The sequence below is a fragment of the Bos indicus x Bos taurus genome, chromosome 6 (assembly GCF_003369695.1).
Source record: "Bos indicus x Bos taurus breed Angus x Brahman F1 hybrid chromosome 6, Bos_hybrid_MaternalHap_v2.0, whole genome shotgun sequence".
NCBI lineage: Eukaryota > Metazoa > Chordata > Mammalia > Artiodactyla > Bovidae > Bos > Bos indicus x Bos taurus.
In genome coordinates this window covers 83329571-83353441 of record NC_040081.1, presented here as the reverse complement: position 1 = coordinate 83353441, position 23871 = coordinate 83329571, and the positions used below count along the sequence as shown (strand labels likewise).

At 35.8% G+C, this 23871-nt stretch overlaps 1 protein-coding gene across 5 annotated transcripts in view; it reads left to right on the top strand.

Moving 5' to 3' along the window:
- Positions 1 to 23871, top strand: part of CENPC (centromere protein C) — a 93775-nt gene that overhangs the window by 2838 nt on the left and 67066 nt on the right. For 4 of the 5 annotated variants that reach the window (XM_027544627.1, XM_027544632.1, XM_027544631.1 and 1 more), the window contains exons 2-8: positions 2787 to 2836; positions 3981 to 4051; positions 4905 to 4999; positions 8041 to 8146; positions 17041 to 17323; positions 18585 to 18800; positions 22222 to 22829. In XM_027544627.1, the coding sequence (XP_027400428.1) occupies positions 2787 to 2836; positions 3981 to 4051; positions 4905 to 4999; positions 8041 to 8146; positions 17041 to 17323; positions 18585 to 18800; positions 22222 to 22829 (1429 nt within the window). The remainder of the gene's footprint in view (positions 1 to 2786; positions 2837 to 3980; positions 4052 to 4904; positions 5000 to 8040; positions 8147 to 17040; positions 17324 to 18584; positions 18801 to 22221; positions 22830 to 23871) is intronic. The other variant, XM_027544628.1, reaches the window with a different exon arrangement.

Below are 23871 nucleotides of genomic sequence, written 5' to 3'. Positions count from 1 at the left end.
GCTTGGCTGTGCCATGTGGCATGTGGGATCTTAGTTCCTTGACAAGGGATTGAATCCACTACCCGACCTCTGCATTGGAAGCCCAAAGTCATAATCACTGGACTACTGGGAAAGTCCCCCCAAAGTCAGAATTGTTTTGACCCTTTTAGTTCTAATATCTGACTTTGCATCATAACTCATATAAAAGACAAAGGGAGAAAGGAGTTGAGAGATTATCCTCAGTCATTCCTGTACTTTAGTGATTTCAGACTGGGTGTAATTTTGCCCTGCAGGAGGTGTTCGGTGTTGCCTGGGAAAATTTCTGGTTGTCTTGAAAATGTGTGGATGGTGGGTATAAGTGCATCCAGTGGGTGGAGGCCCGGGATGCTGCAAGTATCCTACAAATGCACGGGATAGACCCTCATGAGTCATTCAGCCCGAAATGTCATCAATGCTAGATTTGAGAAACTCTGCTGTAATGTATCAGAGAAGGCAATGGCACCCCACTCCAGTACTCTTGCCTGGAAAATCCCATGGGTGGAGGAGCCTGGTAGGCTTCAGTCCATGGGGTCGTGAAGAGTCGGACACGACTGAACGGCTTCACTTTCACTTTTCACTTTCATGCATTGGAGAAGGAAATGGCAACCCACTCCAGTGTTCTTGCCTGGAGAATCCCAGGGACAGGGGAGCCTGGTGGGCTGCCGTCTATGGGGTCACACAGAGTCGGACACGACTGAAGCGACTTAGCAGCAGCAGCAGCTGTGATGTATATTATTTTCTTTGAGAAACATAATCTCATAGTGAATGAAAGAATCTGAAATTGAATGACGATGAGTTGAAATTGAAAGTTTTTGAGTGTGTTTGAAAATTAATAATTTTTGTATTCTAACTTTTAATTTAAAATTAAAAGACTTTGTCTCTCTTGTTTTCTACTGTGCCAAAATAGCATTTGGCCCTCTAGTAGGTGCTTGATTCATATTTGCTGAAGGAATGTGTTGTCTTAGCCTTAAATTTTTTCTGTTTAAAAGAGGAACAGAGTACTTTACAGGTGTTAATTTAATGTTCAGACATTCAATGTGAAAATACGACTTTTTCATTTTATTGTGTTAAATTAGAAGAATGACTTTAAATTAGACCTTGGAAGGGAGTTAACTAACATTAATTATCAAGGATTTGCTCAAGTGTTTCAGAATGTTGAGTGCTGATGAGAGACCTAAGTGCTTGCATTAATTTTCTATCTTGTGATAAAATGCAGACTCGTTAGATGTCTTTGTTCCTTAGTTTGCTATCTGTAAAATAGATTTAATCTTTTGCTCCTTAGGTACTTCCTGAAATTAATAGGCTATGTGAAACACTAATTTTCTTTAAAGAAAAACACTTTTATCTTATAAATTTTAGTCTTATTTATTTAACATGTCAAAAAGATAACATGTTTTTGTGGTATACAACACTGGCAAAGCTCTGGGAAGAATATAAGCTAGCTTAAGACAAAGTCTCTGCTCTCAGGTTTCTTAAACTCTTAAGAGATGTCTTCATCTTTGTGAATAATTCAATTCAAAAGGCAAGGTAGCAGTCCCTGTGAGTAGAAACTACAGTGGCCTAGAGTTGTGTGTAAGAGTATTAGGAAAGTCAGAATGTCAGAGCATGAGTGGGGTATAGAGAGTGTTCACATGAAGTGGGATTATTTATATCCCATTGGGCCAAGGAGTAGTACAGCTTACTGAACATTTTATATTGATAATAATTTATTTATTTTTAAAAGCATACTGTTTATCTTATTACTACCCAATTTTCAACTTGAAAAGTTAACTTTATAGATTTTATACTTAAAAGATAGGACCCAGATTATCACAAATATGTTTTACACTTCCAGTTTCAACATGTCCATGTGTTTTATTTTTTCCAATCGTTTCCATTGATAGGGGCTTCTTCTCTGTTGCTAAGTCATTTCAGTCATGTCTGACCCTTTGTGACCTTATGGACTGTAGCCCGCCAGGCTTCTCTGTCCATGGAATTTTCCAGGCAAGAATATTGGAGTGGGTTGCCATGCCCTTCTCTAGGGGATCTTTCCAACTCTGGGATTGAACCTGCATTTCTTATGTCTCCTGTATTGGCAGGCAGGTTCTTTACCACTAGCACCATGTGAGAAACCCCTCTTCTTTGTTGGGGTTACCTAATTTCTCATTTGGAGACATTCTAGCACTTTTTAATCCTCAGTTTTTCTGATATTTCCCTCTTGGTTTCCTAGGTATGAATCTTCTTGCATTTTCATTATGTTGGTCATTCACTCCTCATCCAGGACAGTATCCTCTGAGCTTACTTTAGGCTGTTTCTGCTTTTATTCTGTTTCATCAATTATCATGTTTCATTTGTTTCCATCTTTCAGAAATTTGTTATATGTATTTGTCGGCAGATGGTCCTCTGAATTCTCTTTTTCATTGTCATTTTATCCCAGTCTATTCTTTACTATTATTTAGAGGGATTGATCTACAAGGAAAGAAAATAAGTAGATACTGTTGATGGACTAACTTGAGTTACTGGAAGCGCAGATAGTATGATTTTGATGATGGAAGAGGTGTAGGGGGAGATGGAGGAGTAGGAAGAGGAAGAAGACGATGAAAAAAATCCAGGGTAAGGAAATAATATAAAAAAGGTTTGAAAACAGTGGATGTGAGCCAAGTTGTTTATCACTTGATCCAGAAGAATTCCTCTTTACAGTATTATAGTAGGCAATCAGCAAATACTTGCTGAATGAATAAATGAAGAACTTAACTTTTCACCAAACTGACGATTTACTTTTCTTTCAGGATCATCTCAAAAATGACTATAGAAGAAGATTTTGCCGACCTTCCAGGTGGTCTGTATACTTAAGCTTTTAAGATGATTTTTATTCCCATCTTTAGAAAGTGGAATTTTTAAATGCAGAAAGGAAAAACTATTACCTCTGACTAAAATAAAGATTTATATGCTCATTGGTTAAGTATAGTCATCTTAGTTATTTTATATTAACAGAGAAATATTAGTGCAAACAGTGCATTGGCTAAATGGCAGTCATAAAAGAAATTCGCCTGATGAGTGATGGATCAGGAAGAGGCAGTTTCAGTTCTGACTAAATGACAGCTATGGATAAAGCTCTCTAGACTTTGAATGGTACTAACAGAAAGATGCAGTTTATTCTGTGGGGCTAAGAAAAAGAAAAGGTGGGTGTGATCCTAAAGGGCAATAGAAGGATCTTTGTGGTGACGGAACTGTTCAGTACCTTAACTATTGTCATAACTGAATCTTCAAATATGATAAATTGCATAGAACTAAGTACATACACAAACATAAACATGCAAATAAGTACATGTAGAACTGGAAAAATCTGAATAAAATTGGTGATTTTGTCCATATCTATATCGTGGTTTTGATAATATATTGTATTATTATGTGAAATGTTAAACTGGATAAAGTGAACAAGGGATCTCTTTTATATTATTTTTAAAACTGCATGTGAATCTAAAATTATATCAATGTAATTTTTAATTAAAAAATTTAATTTAAATTAAAAATTATATTGATTCATTAGTTCTTAAGATTAAGGGTATTGAATCAAAAGTGCATTTGAAATATAAGGAAGACTGTGTTACTTGGAGCTGTTAGGACTTGTGACTATAGAGTATTAAAGAAGCATTTCAAGAATGATTGAATTTGTTCAAAAAAGTTTTATGTTCTTTTTTAGGTACAGCAGTAGTCTAAAACAGCTTTAGATATGGCTATTCAATCAGGGAATATAATTGTTAATGTAGACAATAACATACTGCTTCATATACTTTTTGATAACTCTTGGTCTCTCAAATACTTGTTTTATCCTCAGATTTTAATGGTGATATTTTTCTCATTAAGTAAAAATTAGCATTTTGTAATAAGGAGATATGGAATTTTTAAGATAGATATTAATAATTAGCAAATACCTTTTAGAAATGATACATTAACATTTTCCCTTCTTTGTTTCTTACTAGGGTACCTGACATTAATACAGAGCAAGGCCAGAATATACTGGAAGTCTTAATAGACTGTTTTGAAGAAAAAAGTAAGGTTTCACTTTGTGGATTGGGATGGCTGAAATATAAATTTGTCCATTGACATCAAATTCAGCAAATATGTTCCAGCATTTCAGTATATATTTTCCCAGGAATTTTGAGTACATGTTCAGTCCTTCATATACCTTCTGGTATACTGAAGATGTGTGTTAGTTGTTCAGTCATATCCAACTGTTTGCAACCCCATGGCCTATAGCCCGCCAGGCTCCTCCATCCATGGGGTTTTCCCAGCAGGAATACTGGAGTGGGTTGCCATTTCCTTCTCCATACTGAAGATAATACTGGCAAAAATGAGAATAATTTGTTATTCCCTTTAGTTCACACTAGATTCCTATAGTCTGGAATTCTATAAATAATTATCATACACTAGAGGAAGTATCTTATTAATGGAAATAAATGTGCAGAATTCTTGAGATCTCTAAAGAGCTTGTAATAACATTTGGTGATTTGCACCCCTTCCTAAAGAAAAGATATATTATGGCAGGTTTTCTTTTAGGAAACTTTTCTAAGTGCTGATTAATATCAGAAGGAATTGGAATAAAAGCCAACCAAAACAAACAAAGCAAAACAAAAAAAGCCAACCAAAGAAAAACACACATAGTGGAAAAGTATCTCTTGTTAAGTTCTGAAAGATGAATTGGCACATACTTCTTCAGGAATCTTTTCTGTCTTTTTCAGTTCCTAATGCCTTCTAGGTACATTTGAATATTGAGTTGATGTCTGTACTTCAGTTAAATTAATTGTGCTTAAAAGAATCAAAAGAATTCTTCATGTGTCATATAGGGCTTCTTTTAATTGTAACCAAAAATTTTTATACATTTAAATTTTTTTTTGACTTTTTAGGTCTTGCCAATGATTTTAGCAAAAATGCCACAAAATCAGTGCTTTATTCAACACCTAAAACAAAAGACATTTGTATTCAGTCATCAAGCAAAGAGGTAAGTCAAAAAGGAGAGCTTAATGAGTAAAGCTCAATACACAAAATTAGATACATTTTAGTTTGTAAATGTTATTCTTTAGAAGGAATCCTATATTTCCATTGAGTTTACATGAAATTTAGAGATATTTTATGAAAATTTTGGTCCTGTGGTTGAAATTGGAGGTCTGGGAATTAGAATCATCAAATTATAACACAATTATTTTTCACTCTGACTGAAGGCAGTTTATTGCTAAACAGGGAAATCAGTCTTTTATTGGTTATATATCTTAAGAGGATATGTTGACCTAACTCTACAAAATAGCCACCTTTGAAATAGAGATTTTGAAGCTAATGATCGAGGACAAATTATTCAAAAGCACAATAGTAATTGAAGAGGAAAATTGTATATAGACATACATTGTATATTGTGCTTTGCCTGTTGCCCTTCACAGATAGTGCATTTTTTACAAATTGAAGGTTTGTGGCAACCCTCTGTCAAGCAAGTCTGTCAGCGCTCTTTTTTCTGACAGCATTTGTTTGCTTCATGTCTCTATGTCATGTTTTGGTAATTCTCACTATATTTCAAACATTTTTATGATTATTATATTTGTCATGATCCATGATCAGAGATCTTTGAAGTTACTATTGCAAAAAAATTATGACTTCTAGAAGGCTCAGATAATGGTTAACATTTTTTAGCAATAAATATTTTTAAATTAAAGTATGCAGATTTTTTTAGACATAATGCTATTGCACACTTACTGTACTACAGTTTAGTGGAAACAGTTTTTATATACACTGGGAAATAAAAAATTCATGTGCCTTGCTTTATTGTAGTACTTGCTTTATTGGGGTGGTCTGAAACTGAATTTGCAGTATCTGAGAGGAATACCTGTAATGCTAGAAATAACATTCACTAGAAACTTGTATAAGCAAATAATTAACCACATATAGCCTTTTGGTTCCAAGGAATGAAGACATCCACTGTTGTCATAATTGAGAGACTTTTTTTAATGTGATAAATTATATTAATTTTTGACAGTTAAATCAACTAAGTTTCCTGGGATAGTCTTGGCTTGGTCATGAAGTATTAACTTGTTCTGATTTGGTTTGCTAATATTTTAAGACGATTGCATCTGTGTTCATGAACAATATTTTCTTTTTCTTTTCTTAAAATGTTCTTGTGGGGCTTTGATATCAAGGGTAGAGGTTCTACTTTCAGGTAGGATGTAACAGATTGCAGTAGGTCAATGCTTCTGCTGCAACAGCTAGTTTAAAAAAAGAATGAAATGCAAAAAAACCTCATGTTTTTTAGAGACATGGGAGTTGTGGAAGCACAAGGATTAGATGAACTAAAAAAGAAAGTGAAATCCTTAGAATAGGAGTTGATGATTGTTAGTCATTTTCTTCCCTGAGAGTATTTGCTGATTTGGGGCAAAAGCTGAAGATTTTAGGTTGGCCCAAACAGAGTGAGTCCACTGAGGAAAAGCAGAGCTTTTGACACATGTGCAGGGATGGCATGACATATTGGAATCCTGGAGGTTCCCCAAATGGATAACTTTGTTGTTGTTCAGTCACTAAGTCATGTCTGACACTTTGCGACCCCGTGGACTGTAGCCTGCCATGCTCCTTTGTCCATGGTTCTTCTGGCAAGAATACTGGGGTGGGTTGCCATTTCCTTCTCCAGGGGATCTTTCCGGACCAAAGATCAAACCTGCATCTTCTGCATTGGCAGGTGGGTTCTTTACCACTGTACCACCTGATAAGCCCTAGTTTGGAGAGAGAATTTTAATTTAACATTATCCATTGTGTGTGCTGGTCGCTCAGTTTGGTCCTTTTCTTCGAGACTCCATGGACTGTATCCCGCCAGACTCTTCTGTCCATGGGTAATATTTGCTTCGGTATATTTTAAAAGGTAAAATTGCTTAAGGTAGCACATATGTTGTCTTGATGGGACAAGGTCAGGAGTGGGTAGCCCAGAATACTGGAGTGGGTAGCCATTCTCTTCTTTAGGGGATCTTCCTGACTCAGGGATCGAACTTGGGTCTCCTGCATTGCAGGCAGATTCTTTACCATCTGAGTCAAATGCTTACACTAGAACCTTTGTCAAATATTCCAGTGATCCTTATTGGGCTCCTCACTGTTAGGAGTGTAAAACTAAAATGGTAATTGGAAACTCTGCATACTTAAGAGTTGTACATTGTTAGATTTCGCTGCAGTGTGATCTGTGTGGCCATGTCATTGTGAAAAGCTTCTTGTTAATATCTGCAGGCTTTCTTGTCTTGACTTGATAAGTTTTTCTGACAAAGAAATCTCTCCTGCTTGGGTGTCTGATTTTAACAATGAGTGTTCTCAGCCTAGTGGGGACAAGGAAGAAGATGCATTTTGAATACTTCTACTTAATGTCTCTATTTTCAGTGTATTACTCTTACCTTCAGTTTCTGATCTTCATGTCTCTGATCTCACAGTCTTCTGCACCTTGCTTTTGTTTGTTTAACATAATCATTCATATTGCTGTACTTTATTCATTTCTCTTGTATTTGTGATGTTAAATGCCTATATAGCAATTTATTTATCTAATCTTCTTTAGGTTTTTAAAAGCTATTCATTGTTTCTATGGAGAAGGCAATGGCACCCCACTCCAGTACTCTTGCCTGGAAAATCCCATGGACGGAGGAGCCTGGTAGGCTGCAGTCCATGGGGTCTCTAGGAGTCGGCCAGGACTGAGCGACTTCACTTTCACTTTTCACTTTCGCGCACTGGAGAAGGAAATGGCAACCCACTCCAGTGTTCTTGCCTGGAGAATCCCAGGGACAGAGGAGCCTGGTGGGCTGCCATCTATGGGGTTGTACAGTCGGACATGACTGAAGCGACTTAGCAGCAGCAGTAGCAGCATTGTTTCTATGGTAGGTTATATGAATTTGGTTTCTACAGTGTTATTTAAGTATGCAACTTTACCAGCTCGTTTCATGTTTTGCAATTTTTTTTTCAATTTAAAAACATATGTTTAATCAAAATTGGTAATTAAATAGAGTAGATCTAATGCTGTATCTCTTTTAGACTCAGAGCCAGAAATCACATCCAAAGTCAGGTCCAGTTTCTTCACGGAAGAAAGAAGTCCCTCTTCAGTTAACTGTAGAACCAAATGAAGCTGTCAGCAAATCAGGTTGGTAGCCTCCCCATGGGTAATATTTGCCTCGGTATATGTTAAAAGGTAAAAATGCTTAAGGTCAAGCACATATGTTGTCTTGGTGGGACAAGGTCAGGGTCAGCCTAGATAGAATTGTGAAATAAATGAAGTTGTTTTTGAGTCTCTCTCAAGTCCATTGTTGGTATGTGTGTGTGTATGTGTGTGTGTGTGTGTTTAACATGAATAAGTTTTAAAATTTTTATTGAAATATAGTTGATTTACAATGTTGTGTTTAATTTCTGCCAAAGCAAAGTGACTCAGTTATACATATATATGTACATATATTCTTTTTAATATTCTTTTCTATTTATCATAGAATAGACAGGATAGTTCCTTGTGCTCTACAGTAAGACCCTGTTATTTATCCATCCTGTATACAATAGTTTGTGTCTGCTAATCCCAAGCTCCCTATCCTTCCCTTCCCAACCTCCCTCCCCCTTGGCAACTGCAAATCTGTTCTCTCTGAGTCTGTTTCTGTTTCATAGATATATTAATTTATGTCATGTTTTAAATCTCATGTATAGTGATATCACATAGTATTTGTCTATTTCTGATTTACTTCGCTAAGATGGACCTTAATCTCTAGGTCCGTCCATTTACTGCAAATGGAATTATTTTGTTCTTTGTAATGGCTGAGTGATATTATAGTGCACATGCACATGTGCATGCACGCGTGCCTGTGGGCGTGTGTATATGTTACACACATATACACCACCTCGTCTTTATCCCTTCATCTGTCGATAGATATTTAGGTTGTTTCCATGTCTTGGTAGTTGTAAATAGTGTTACTATGAACATAAGGGCCCATTATCTTTTTGAATTATTGTTTTGTCTGGGTATATGCTCAAGAGTGGGATTGCTGGATCATGTGGCACTTCTATTTTTAATTTTTTGAGGAAATTGTACTGTGTTCCGTAGTGGCTACACCAGTTTACATTCCCACCAACAGTGTAAGAGGGTTCCCTTTTCTGTGCACCCCCTCTAGCATTAATTATTTGTAGATTTTTTAATGATGGTCATTCTGACTGGTGTGAGTTGGTAGGTACATCGTTGTTTTGATTTGCAGAACAATGGTTTTATCTGATTATTGTCTTTGTTTTAGTTGTAGGAACACTGTTTACTAGGAATGTGGCAAGAGACATTAAGAATTATTATAGGGACCACAGCTTTAAGAATTTTCAAATAGATTTCTCTTTGCCCTTTCCTTTCCTTTTTGTCTTCTTCTTTTCTTTTAACATTTATTGTCTACACAGTTTCTGTGGGTCTGGAATTCAGAAGCAGCTTAGTTAGATGGTACTGGCATGAGGTTGTAGTCAAGATGTTGGCCAGGATTGCAGTCATCTGAAGACTTGCCTGGAGCTAAGGATTTATTTCCAAGATGACTCACTCATGTGGGGCTGGTTGCTGGCAGGAAGCCTTACTTTCTTTTCTCCCATGTGGGCTTCTCCACAGACTTCTTGAGCATATTTTAAAAACTGAGGTATAATTTATATAGTATTAGTTTCAGGAATACAGCATAATGATTTGCTGTTTGACTATGTGTGGTCAGTATTCTTTTTCTTTCTTCTCCTTTTGTTCCATTTCTTTTAGTCAGTTATATGTGGTGCTGCTTTTTAAAGTTTTATTTATATTTTTCAAGTTAGAAAAGTGCTTCATTTGAGGTAAGAGTCAAAGATTTAAAAGAAAAAACTACTAATCCTTATTTCCCTCATCCTCCTGAGGTAACTTTGAATCCTTCCATATGTTCATTGGTGCTCCTTAATGAATGCATATATAAATGTGTGTGTTTATGTGTGCATGTGTATGCACACTTGAGAAAGAGACTTTCACAGTTTACTTTTTACCAGCAATGTAAGAATGTACCTTTCACCTGATAGATTTTTATTCTACTTTTTTGCTAGTTTGATCAGTATTAAGTAATCTGTTACCTTAGTGTATTTCTGTGATTACCACTGAGTTTGAACACCTTTTTATAAGTTTACTGGCTATTTGAATTTCTTTTTATCTTAGTTATGTGTCCATATGCTTTGCCCATTTGTTTCTTCTGGTTTATGAGAAGTCTTTAAATTGAATATATGTAATTAAAAGTCTGTAATATGTGTGACAGGTATTTTTCCAAATGATCCCTTAACTATTACAGATTTTGGTTATAGTATCTTATATGATAGGTAACATTTTTTATTTGACTTGTCAAATGTTGGATTTCTTTTTTCCGTTTCCTGTTTTGGCTAAAAGATTTGTTTTATCCTGAAAGTATATATAATACTTAGATTTTCATCTTAGCATCTTTCTTTTTAATTTAAACTTTTAATCCATCTGGAATGTGTTTTGGTATATAATGTGACATAATGTTATAATTTTATTAAATACTTTCTTCATGATGGTCATTTGTGTTAGGTGCGTTCATTAGTTACTTGATCCATTCTCGTCTCAGTGGGCTACTTTTATCATATATCATTCAATAAGCTTTAAAAAAATATTTTTTGTTTATTTATTTTTGGCTGTGCTGGGTCTTCATTACTGGCTGCATGCTTTCTTTAGTTGCAGTGAGTGGGGGCTACTCTTCATTGTGGTGTGCACACTGCTCCTTGCAGTGTCTTCTGTTGTTGCAGGGCACAGGCTCTAGGGCTCCTGGGCTTCAGTAATTGCAGTACTCACACTCAGTAACTGTGGTGCACTGGCTTAATTGCTCCACGGCATGTGGATGTGTCTCCTGCATTGGCAGATGGATTCTTATCCACTATACCACCAGGGAGGTCCCTCAATGTACTTTTGAATTTTGGTCCACTTGTTTATTCTTAATGTCAACACAATACTGTTTAACTAATAGTATTTTTATAGCAATATGGTAATATAAAGGTGTTTATAGTCACTATTCTGCCACTTAGAAGTTTTTACTTTCTATGAACTTTATTGTTTCCAGTAAAATTTTATTATGGTTTTCACTGAGGTTGGATTGATTTGTATGGGCATTTTGTGAAAAGTCTTATTTTTGTATCATTTAGCTTTTCTATATACAAACATATATCTTATATTTATGTCCTTCAAGCTAGTATCACTGATGAACATAGATGCAAGAATCCTCAACAAATTCTAGCAAACAGAATTCAACAACACATTAAAAAGCTCATATACAATGATTAAGTTGGATTATTCCAGGGATACAAAGATTCTTCATTATATGCAAATCAATCAATGTGATACACTGTATTAACAAATTGAAAGAAAAAACCACATGATCCTCTCAATAGATGCAGAAAAAGCCTACGACAGAATTCATCACACATTTATGATTAAAACTCTTCAAAAAATGGGCATAGAAGGAACCTCCCTCAGTATCAGTTCAGTTCAGTTCAGTCGCTCAGTAGTGTCTGACTTTTTGCGACTCCATGAATAGCAGCATGCCAGGCCTTCTTTTCCATCACCTACTCCCGGAGTTCACTGAGACTCACATCCATCGAGTCAGTGATGCCATCCAGCCATCTCATCCTCTGTCGTCCCCTTCTTTTCCTGCTCCCAGTCCCTCCCAGCATCAGAGTCTTTTCCAATGAGTCAGTTCTTCTCATGAGGTGGCCAAAGAACTGCAGTTTCAGCTTTAGCATCATTCCTTCCAAAGAAATCCCAGGGCTGATAGCCTTCAGAATGGACTGGTTGGATCTCCTTGCAGTCCAAGGAACTCTCAAGAGTCTTCTCCAACACCACAGTTCAAAAGCATCAATTCTTTGGCGCTCAGCTTTCTTCACAGTACAGCTCTCACATCCATACATGACCACAGGAAAAACCATAGCTTTGACTGGACGGACCTTTGTTGGCAAAGTAATGTCTCTGCTTTTGAATATGCTATCTAGGTTGGTCATAACTTTCCTTCCAAGGAGTAAGCGTCTTTTAATCTCATGGCTGCAGTCACCATCTGCAGTGATTTTGGAGCCCAGAAAAATAAAGTCTGACACTGTTTCCACTGTTTCCCCATCTATTTGCCATGAAGTGATGGGACCCAATGCCATGATCTTCGTTTTCTGAATGTTGAGCTTTAAGCAAACATTTTCACTCTCCTCTTTCACCTTCATCACGAGGCTTTTTAGTTCCTCTTCACTTTCTGCCATAAGGGTGGTGTCATCTGCATATCTGAGGTTATTGATATTTCTCCTGGCAATCTTGATTCCAGCTTATGCTTCTTCCAGTCCAGCGTTTCTCATTATGTACTCTGCATAGAAGTTAAATAAGCAGGGTGACAATATACAGCCTTGACGTACTCCTTTCCCAATTTGGAACCAGTCTGTTGTTGCATGTCCAGTTCTAACTGTTGCTTCCTGACCTGCATATAGGTTTCTCAAGAGGCAGGTCAGGTGGTCTGGTATTCCTATCTCTTTCAGAATTTTCCACAGTTTATTGTGATCCACACAGTCAAAGGCTTTGGCATAGTCAATAAAGCAGAAATAGATGTTTTTCTGGAACTCTCTTGCTTTTTTGATGATCCAGCAGATGTTGGCAATTTCATCTCTGGTTCCTCTGCCTTTTCTAAAACCAGCTTGAACATCTGGAAGTTCACAGTTCACATATTGCTGAAGCCTGGCTTGAAGAATTTTGAGCATAACTTTACTAGCGTGTGAGATGAGTGCAATTGTGTGGTAGTTTGAGCATTCTTTGGCATTGCCTTTCTTTGGGATTGGAATGAAAACTGACCATTTCTAGTCGAGTGGCCACTGCCGAGTTTTCCAGTTTGCTGGCTTATTGAGTGCAGCACTTTCATAGCATCATCTTTCAGGAGTTGAAATAGCTCAACTGGAATTCCATCACCTTCACTAGCTTTGTTCGTAGTGATGCTTTCTAAGGCCACTTGACTTCACATTCCAGCATGTCTGGCTCTAGGTGAGTGATCATACCACCGTGATTATCTTGGTTGTGAAGCTCTTTTTTGTACAGTTCTTCTGTGTATTCTTGCCACCTCTTTTTAATATCTTCTGCTTCTGTTAGGTCCATACCATTTCTGTCCTTTATCGAGCCCATCTTTGCATGAAATGCTCCCTTGGTATCTCTAGTTTTCTTGAAGAGATCTCTAGTCTTTCCCATTCTGTTGTTTTCCTCTATTTCTTTGCATTGATCGCTGAGAAAGGCTTTCTTATCTCTCCTTGCTATTCTTTGAAACTCTGCATCTGAATACCTCAACACAGTAAAGGCTATATATGATAAGCCCACAGCTAACATTATTCTCAGTGGTGAGAAACTGAAAGCATTCCTTCTATGATCAGGAATAAAACAAGGGTGTCCACTCTCATCACTGTTTTTCAACATAGTTTTGGAAGTCATAGCTATGGCAATCAGAAGAAAAAGAAATAAAAGGAGTCCAGGTCGGAAAAGAAGTAAAGCTCCTACTGTTTGCAGACGACATGACTCTATACACAGAAAACCCTAAAAATACTGTCAGAAAATTACTAGAGCTAATCAGTGAATTCAGCAAAATTGTGGGATACAAAATCAATACACAGAAATCACTTGCATTCCTATATACTAATAATGAACAATCTCAGAAATTAAGGAATAAATCCCTTTCACCATTCAACAAAAAGAAGAAAATATCCAGGAATAAACCTACCTAATGGAGAAGGCAGTGGCACCCCATTCCAGTACTCTTGCCTGGAAAATCCCATGGATGGAGGCACCTGGAAGGCTGCAGTCCATGGGGTCGTTGAGGGTCGGACACCACTGAGAGACTTCACTTTCACTTTTCACTTTCATGCATTGGAGACGGAAATGGCAACCCACTCCAGTGTTCTTGCCTGGAGAATCCCAGGGACGGGGAAGCCTGGTGGGCTGCCATCTATGGGGTCGCACAGAGTCAGACATGACTGAAGCGACTTAGCAGCAGCATGGAGACAAAAGAACTGTTTACAGAAAATTTTAAGACACAGATGAAGAAATCAGATGACATAAACAGAGAGATACTCCATGTTCCTGGGTAGGAAGAATCAATATTGTGAAAATGATTATATTACCAAATGCAATCTACAGATTGAATGAGATACCTATCAAATTACCAGTGGCATTTTTCACAGAACTAGAACAAAAAATTTCACGATTCATATGGAAAGACAAAAGACCCTGAATAGCCAGTGCAGTCTTGAGAAAGAAGAATGGAGCTGGAGGAGGCAACCTTCCTGACTTCAGATTATACTACAGAGCTACAGTCATCAAGACAGTATGATACTGGCACAAAAAGAGAAATATAGACCAATGGAACAAGATAGAAAGCCCAGAAATAAACCCACACACCTATGGGTACCTTCTTTTTGACAAAGAAGGCAAGACTATACAATGGGGCAAAGATAGCCTCTTGAATAAGTGGTGCTGGGAAAACTGGATTAGCTACATGTAAAAGAATGAAGTTAGAACACTTCTAGCACCATGTGGGCTTCCCTTGTGGCTCAGCTGGTAAAGAATTGCCTGCAGTGCAGGAGACCTGGGTTTGATTCTTGGGTTGGGAAATCCCCTGGAGAAGGGAAAGGCTTCCCACTATAGTATTCTGGCCTGGAGAATTCCATGGAATATATATAGACCATGGGGTTGCAAAAGAGTCAGACATACCTGATACCATACACAAAGATAAAATCAAAATGTATTAAGGACCTAAATATAAGACAGGAAACTATAAAACTTAGAGGAAAACATAGGCAGAACACTCGTTGGCATAAAGCAAGATCCTCTATGATCCACTTCCTAGAGTAAAGGAAATAAAAACAAAAACAAGTGGGACCTAATTAAACTTAAAAGCTTTGCACAGCAAAGGAAACTATAAACAAGGTGAAGGACAACCTCAGAATGGGAGAAAATAATAGCAAATGAAACAACTGACAAAGGATTAATTTTCAAAATCTACAATAACTCATAGAAGTCAATACCAGAAAAACAAACAATCCAGTCAGAAAGTGGGAAAAAGACCTAAACAGACATTTCTCCAGAAAGACATGTAGATGGCTAATAAACACATGAAAAGATGCTTAACATTGCTTATTATGAGAGATTGTTGTTATTATTATTATTACAGCAAATCAAAGCTGTAATGAGATAACATCTCCCACTGGTTAAGTACATTCTTAAATTGTTTTTTTTATTTATTTTTTAAAATTTATACATTCTTAGATTTTGAAGTCCAAAGTGTCATCTCTTTAAATACATACATGCATATATATATATATTAATATTCTCTCTATGTAGACATGTATATTATATATCTATATATATCTGTTCCATATGTACATGTGTATGCATATGTGCAAAAGTGTGCTCCTCTAGCTGCCCTAGTTTACTCAACTTTTAACCTAAAGATTGAATCTCATAATTTCTCAAGGATTACCTATTACTTATTTTAGCTATGTATGTTGTTTAGTCACTAAGTAGTGTTTGACTCTTTTCCAACTCCATTCGCCAGGCTCCTCTATCCATGGGGTTTCCTAGGCAAGAATACTGGAGTTGGCGGCCATTTCTTTCTCCAGGGCATCATCCTGACCCAGGGATCAAACCCAGGTCTCTTGCTGGGCAGACAAATTCATTACCTCTGAGTCACCTGGGAAGCTCTTAGCTATGTATCAGATCAGATCAGTCGCTCAGTCGTGTCTGACTCTTTGTGACCCCATGAATCGCAGCACACCAGGCCTCCCTGTCCATCACCTACTCCCAGAGTTTACTGAGACTCACGTCCATCGAGTCAGTGATGCCATCCAGCCATCTCATCCTCTGTCGTCCCCTTCTCCTCCTGCCCCCAATCCCTCCCAGCATCAGAGTCTTTTCCAGTGAGTCCACTCTTCACATGAGGTAGCCAAAGTACTGGAGTTTCAGCTTTAGCATCATTCTTTCCAAAGAAATTCCAGGGCTGATCTCCTTCAGAATGGACTGGTTGGATCTCCTTGCAGTCCAAGGGACTCTCAAGAGTCTTCTCCAACACCACAGTTCAAAAGCATCAATTCTTCGGTGCTCAGCCTTCTTCACAGTCCAACTCTCACATGCATACATGACCACAGGAAAAATTGTAGCCTTGACTAGATGGACCTTTGATGGCAGAGTAATGTCTCTTCTTTTTAATATGCTGTCTAGGTTGGTCATAACTTTCCTTCCAAGGAGTAAGCGTCTTTTAATTTCATGGCTGCAGTCACCATCTGCAGTGATTTTGGAGCCCAGAAAAATAGTCTGACACTGTTTCCACTGTTTCCCCATCTATTTGCCATGAAGTGATGGGACCGGATTCCATGATCTTCGTTTTCTGAATGTTGAGCTTTAAGCCAACTTTTTCACTCTCCACTTCCACTTTGATCAAGAGGCTATATATAGATTTATTCAAATCTCTAAAACATTTTTTATTTTGTTGTGGTAAAAATGTTTTAAGTGAGATCTCAATAGATTTTTAAGTGTACAGTAGAGTATTGTTACCTGTAGACACAATGTTGTACACTAGATATCTAATTTATTTATCTTGTACAACTGAAACTTTGCATCTGTTAATCAACAACTCTGAATTTCTCCCTCCTCCCAGTCCCTGGCATCCACTTTTCTAATCTCTCCTTCTATGAGTTTGACGGTATTCAAATCTTGAATAAATTTAATGTATCAATAGAACTGTGAATTTTCTATGTTTGAAGCTTTTACTCATTTCAGAACTGTGGAGCATGGACCAAATACATCTTTCAGTTTATTAATTTCATAACTTAGAATTTTTAAAGTACTTGCATATTTTATTCCTAAATCTTTGATTATAAACTTGAAGATTTGTGAGTCTTCTGAAAACTGTCTAATTAAATTGTTGCTGAACTTCGGAAAGCACATTTTGTTCTAATGTTATTTAAAGAGTTTTTAACATCTTCATACAATTTTTTTTGCAGTTCAGGACCATGAGGTTCATCAGAAAATTTTGGCAACTGATGTTCATTCTAAAAATACATCTGACTTGAGAAAAATGTCAAGTAAAAAACTAAAAGATAATCACAATGAAGCTGATGAGGAGTGTTACTTATCTATTGGCTCACCTTCTGACCTGGATATAAAAGTATCTTCATTGCAAAAGGGTAGTCCATCTGTTGCCCAAAAGAGAGAGACCTACACTTCTGAAAATTCAGTAAATATGCTCTCTTCAAGTACACAGATTTCTCACAAAACCAGAAAAAGGTGAAGTTTTATTTATTTATGAAATATTAATCTTTCTGTAACAATTTCATTTTTTATGTTAAAAAATGGGTAATTTAGTCTTTTATGTATTTTACAGTAAGTATTGAATATTCACATGTTATGAGAAAAGTAGACATATGTTGGGTATATATTCAATTTATATTTATTATGGAAGGCCTTAAAGTATACATCTGAAAAGTTTTGGGGTAAACTTTTCTATGGTCTATGGAAAAGCATATTTTTTTCCTTCTTTCTTTAAGATCTAAAAAAAAATACTAAAGACATATAGAAGATAACGCAGTAGGCACTCATATATTCAAATTTGACATATGTGAATATTTGTTATATTCAGATACTTTTTAAAAATATTTTTTGGGTGTCATATAGTTGAATTAAAATGTATTAATTACTGCTGTATAGCAAATTGACTCAGTTATGCATATATATGTATATATACACACACATTCTTTTTAATATTCTTTTTCATTATGGTTTATCACAGGCTATTTTTTTCTCATAATAAATTTTCTATAGCTTTCTAAGATAAATAATTTGTATTTTCCATATGTTATTTTTAATTACCAGCATAGGTATGTATCAGGTCACTTTGAGGGGGAGCAAACAGTAAGTGGTGTTGAAGATAATTGTGGTAAACCCACATCCATTTCCTGGGGCTTTCTTTCCCTTTGGCCTTTAAGAAGCAAAATTGATTGTTCAAGGTCCTTTGCTGTTGAAAAACCTCTGCCATAAGTATAATATCTGTATAGGGTCTTTCCTGTTTGATTCTTGGAGCTGAGGAGTTAAGTACACTCTAGGATTTTGCAGTCCAAAGTGTGATCTGCAGCTCAGGATCAAGAGAAATTATATGATCTGGAAGCCTGTTAGAAATGCATAATCTCAAACTCTATGCTAGACCTATTGAATCAAAATCTACATTTTAATAAGATTCCCCAGAGGATTCAGGTTCATATGAAATGTTTGAGAACTAGTATTTTAAGCTACAATTTGCCTTGTTATATGATTTAACCATTCTTTTTCTCTTTTATTTTTTTTCTATCAGCAAATACAAAATTTAATTTTTCTGAACAATTTGTCTTGTGTAATTTGTGTGAGAGAAACACATCAGCATTTATAAAGTTTAAATAAAGGCCCACTGAAAAATTTTGTAAGTGGTTGTATTATCGCTGTAGGGAAGTTTAAGAAAACTTATAACTCAGCAAATGGTGGAAATATTCAGCTTGTCCTCCTTCTAACCTTTTAGGTTAAGCTTTGAAGATAAAGATGTTTCAAAGAAAGTAGAAATAATGAATGAAGTATCAGAAATAGAGGATAAAGTCTCAGAAGGACTACAAGAAAGGAAACAGTCAGGAACATCTCAAAAAAGAATACAAGACTCAGAATATGAAAATCAACCACAAGCTAGGAAGAGTTTTTCAACGTTGTTTTTAGAAACTGTAAAAAGAAAAAGTGAATCCAGGTAAGTTATTAAGAAATGATCCACATTTTTCTTTTACATTCTTTGAATAGTACCTAAGGATTCTTAATGACATTTAACCAGAAGTTAATCTTAATTGACATAATTTTTAATTGAAATTATGTTTAACCCATAAAGAGAGTGAATTTCTTACCAGTAATCTAACCCCAAAGCCATCATTTAATGGGTTCTAAATTAAATGTAAAAGAAAATAAGTTTCTTCAGCTTTTATTACTTCTGTTCATCAACACTTTCTAGTATATATGATATCAAAAAATAAAGGCAATATTTAGAAGTAAAATTGTCAAGGTGCCTATGTGTCATTGTTAGTGTTTTAAATATTTTTTTCTATTTCTTTTAAGTATGTTAGTAAAATGGTAGTCCTAAAATAAGTTTTAATCGATTCTTGCCTAGTTAAAAACCTTCAGTAGTTCCACAGTGTCCATTCAGTGATTTTAACTGGCTGCATATAGAGTTAATTGGAATTGACAGCAGCTAGGGTTGAGAACCTGTGGTCTACAGAATAAGTTTCAATGTTGTCAACTGGTATTTGGGGCTTTCCCAGTGGCTCAGACAGTAAAGAATTTGCTTGCAGTGCAGGAACTCGGGTTCAGTTTGGAAGATCCCCTGGAGAAGGGAATGGCAGCCCATTCCAGTATTGTTCCCTGGAGAATTCCATGGACAGAAGAGCCTGGCAGGCTACGGTCCATGGAGTCACAGGGAGTCGGACACAACTGAGCGACTATTGCTTTCACTTTATAGCTGATATTTAAGGCCTTCACTCTCACTAGTGAATTGTTTCTGTCATATGTATTTGCAGTTGTCCTGGCTTTGGCACACCCTTTCCCCTTGTCATATGCCAATTTATATTTCCTTCTAAAAGTTTCACTCCAGTGTATAATTTCTTAACCTTGTATTACAGTTTAACTATTTTATGTATGTCTTTCTTAGTAGATTAAGACATAAGCCCATCTTTCTGGGAGTTTAGTTTCTTTTGTATTTTCTATGACATTTGTCAGAGTGCTCGCAAATCTATTAGGAAAGTTTTATAAAAACATTGAATGAATGAAATTCCTCTTTGGTTCAGTCTCTGTTCCATAGTTGACGCCTTCCTCCTTCCACCTCTATACTCTTGATCCTTCTCTCCCATCTCTCTTTCTCTTTCTGTATGGGGTGTGTGTGTGTGTGTGTACACATAGGTACATATGGCATTTTTACCCCTGTATGCATATTGTCCCTGCTATCTGATACAAATATGTTACATTTATGGACTAATTATATCTGTGTCCAAAAGAGTAATTATTTTTTAATGTGTCAGTTTTTTGATAAACTACTTATAGTTTAATTGCTATAACCAGATGTAACTGTTGACTATTCCTCATATTTTCTTGCTTCTTTGTTTTGCTTATGCTTTTCCTTGTGATTCTTTCTTACATGTCCTCAGATCCAACTCAAATAGCATTTTTCCACTGAGCCAGAACTCATCTTTCTGTATTCTGAATTTTAATATTTAATTAAAATTGTATCTTTAATTTGGGCTGCTAAATAGACCAGCATAGTCTGGATGGCTTATAAGCAACAGAAATTTATTTCACAATGCTAGCGGCTGAGAAGTCCAAGATCAAGGCTCAAGTAGTTTCAGTGTCTGGTGAGACCTGCTTCCTGGTTCATGATGGCTAGCTTACTGCTATAACCTCAAATGGTAGAAGGGAGTGAGGGAGTTTTCTGGGGTTTCTCTTATAAAGGTGCTAATTCCATTCATAAGCCACTGCACCCTAATTACCTAATCACTACCTAAAGACCCCACCCTAAAATACCATCATATTGGGGATTAGGTTTTAATTTATTAATTTCAGAGGGATATAAACATTTGATCTGTAGTAAGTGTGAAGGTGGTTTCCGAAGGATATCTTTGGTTTGAATAACCTTAAAGTTACGAAAGTCTCTTAAAGTAGAATAAAGGAGGGATATAGAGAGTTCTTATTAGCTGGTTTGGGAAAACTTTTATTTTTAAATACATAGCATTATTTTTTGTTTTTCTGGCTGCCTGGCATGTGGGATCCTAGTTCCCTGTCCAGGAATTGAACCTATGTCCCCTGCAGAGGGAGTGCAGAGTTCTAACCACTGGACCTCCAAGAAGTCCTAGGATTACTTCTTTAATGTTGGAATTAATAGATATTGCAGGTAATATTTGTTGTTCTTTAGTCCCTAAATTGTGTCCACTCTTGTGACCCCAAAAACTATAGCCCACCAGACTCCTTTGTCTACATAATTTCCCTGGCAAGAATGCTGGAGTGGATTGCCATTTTCTTCTCCAGGGGATCGTACCCTCTCCTGCATTGGCAGGCAGAGTCTTTACCACTGAACCACCTGGGAAGCCCTACAGATAATACACAATAAAGCAAATTAAACATATTTCTATCAGATTGGCTAATTAAGTGCTGAAAAATAATATTTGTTTAAATATGATCTTCTATTTATATATTGTATAGTCTTCTATTTATACTTTTTTTATTAGATTTTCTAGATTTTTCTAATTATATAAACTAGTAAGACTCTGCCTATTAGTAGATATATTTCTTAGCATATATATGTATATGTTTTTTATATTGAAAGATTTATGAAGTGTTTGAGATTAGAGAAGTATAGAAGGCATTTTCATCTCATAATCTTTTTATAAAGGGAAAAAATATAGACATGATAATCGTTTTGCCATCCTAGCTTTTCTTCTATTGTGTATGAAAATAGTTAAGCATCCTTTCTCAAGTGAAAAAGGCAGAAAAAGGAGTACATGTACTGCCTTCGGAATTTGGATGTTTGCCCTTTTTTTTTTGCATATTTCACTCTAGGATATGGTTTGCTCAAGGTTGTTGTCATAAAGAGGAAGGAAATGCAAAATTATTCCATCACATTAAACATGTACGAAAATGTGTGTGAATTTTCAAACTTGGAATGAATTTTTATGTAATATAATTTAGTCTATAATTTAGTAGTGTTTTCTTAAATTGTTAAACTAGAAGGCGTCTCAGAAATATCTTGTTTTGGATGTTAAGAAATTCATGCCCATGAGATATCTATAAAAACAAAATTTAATTTAACATTATAATAATGGCATGCATTTTTATACTGTAAATGAGTATATCTGAGCAGTATTTATACATCTCTGGGTTTCATCTGTTTAATATTTCTAATGAATGGGGAACCGGAAATTAGTTGATGAAGTCTATAGAGATGCTTCCAGCTTTAAATTTCTGTGACCCCATCAATGTTATAAATGAGTATGCTCAGATATTATAGAAATGTAAAAGGAGGGAAAGATTTTAAAGTATAAGGAAAAATTGAAGAGACGTGTCAACTGCTCTTTAAAGCAAAGATATAAGCTTTATATTTTTGAGCTATTATTTATTGTAACATTCTGTTTTAGTTCTGTTGTTAGGCATATAGCAACTGTTCCACCTCATTTATCTTCTGCAAATAATATGAAGTTATTGGAAGATGAATTTATAATTGATGAATCAGATAAAAGTTTTGTCAGTCAACCTTGGATTACTATACCAAGAAAGACTGGGCCTCTGAAGCAGCACACAGTATCCCCTGCTGAGAGCACTGTCCTTCAGAGGAAGAAGTCAAGAGAAAAGCATGACAGTGTATCATCTGTGGCTTTGACAAGTAACAAGCATCCTGGCAAAGCTCACCCAGTAGAGAAATCTCAGCCCTCTGAACAAAAAATACTGGGTGGGAGTTGTGCTTTGTCAGATGATGTAGAAAATAATTATAAATCTACAAAATATGAAATACATTCTGAGAATGCAAAAAAATCATCTGGAGGTAAAAGGACTATAAAACAAAACCAGAGAACAAAATCTAAGGCCAATGTACCTGAAGAAGAAGTTGATGTGAGGCAATCTAAAGATACAAATATAAATATATCACATACTGTCCAAGACAAGTTACAAAGAAATTCAGACAAAAATATGGAAGAGGGTGAAGAGATAAGCCTTAACATTTCCAACAATCAGTTGCTTTCTGTGGGTAAGTGTTTATATTAAATGTAACTGTGAATATTAACCCACCACTTTGCTTTTTATAATATTCCTATTTAGCTTTAGGAAGTAGGCATTAAATCTATACAAAGCCTCAAAGGCCTGCAGGCTGTTTTCTAGACTATCTATTTTATATTGTACTTCAGCTCCAGGTCACTTGATTTTGGGGTAGCTTCTAAGATTATAGCATATGTAAAGGGAGAAGTAAAAGGCAAATGCTTAGTAAACCAGGTAGTTAAACAGAACACAAATAAGACAGCATCATATATTCTTGAGGCTTATTAAATTTATATTTTAATTGGATAAGAAATCAGCTAGTGGGGCTAGTTCTTGAAAATAAAAAGTAATACTATTCTGTTCAATTATTTACTCATTTATCTAAAAATTATTGAATGTCAGACACTGTATTAGGCTCTGAACTTACAAAGATTGCTAATAAATAATTTTCATCATTAAAAAAGATCCATCTGGTAATGTCTGTAGACTAACATAAATATACATACATCCACGGGATGATATTGGAAGCACAGAGAATAATCAACTAATAATCTCAAAAAACTTTTTATTTTGGGACAGTTTATCATTTATTATACAAACTGGGACACATGAAAATGGGAGAGGATATCATGACAGTAAGCATAAACTTGGATTGTCCCAGTGAATCCTGAAATATAACCACTCTCTTTATGTCATCTCTCTGTATAGTAATTGAGGTTTATAATGGTGACAGTATCATGAAGAAAAGATCAACTTGTGCTTTTCTGTATCACTTTTTAAAATTGAAGTATAGTTGACTTACAATGTTGTGTTAGTTTTAGGTGTATGGCAAACTGAATCAGTCACACACACACACACACACACACACACACATTCTTATTCAAGTTCTTTTCTCTTACAGATTATTATAAGATACTCAGTATAGTTCCTTGTACAGTATAGAAGGTCTTTATTGGTTGTCTGTTTCATTTATAGTAGTGTGTATATGTTAATCCCAAATTCCTAATTTACCTCCATCCCCTATTTGTATCTTT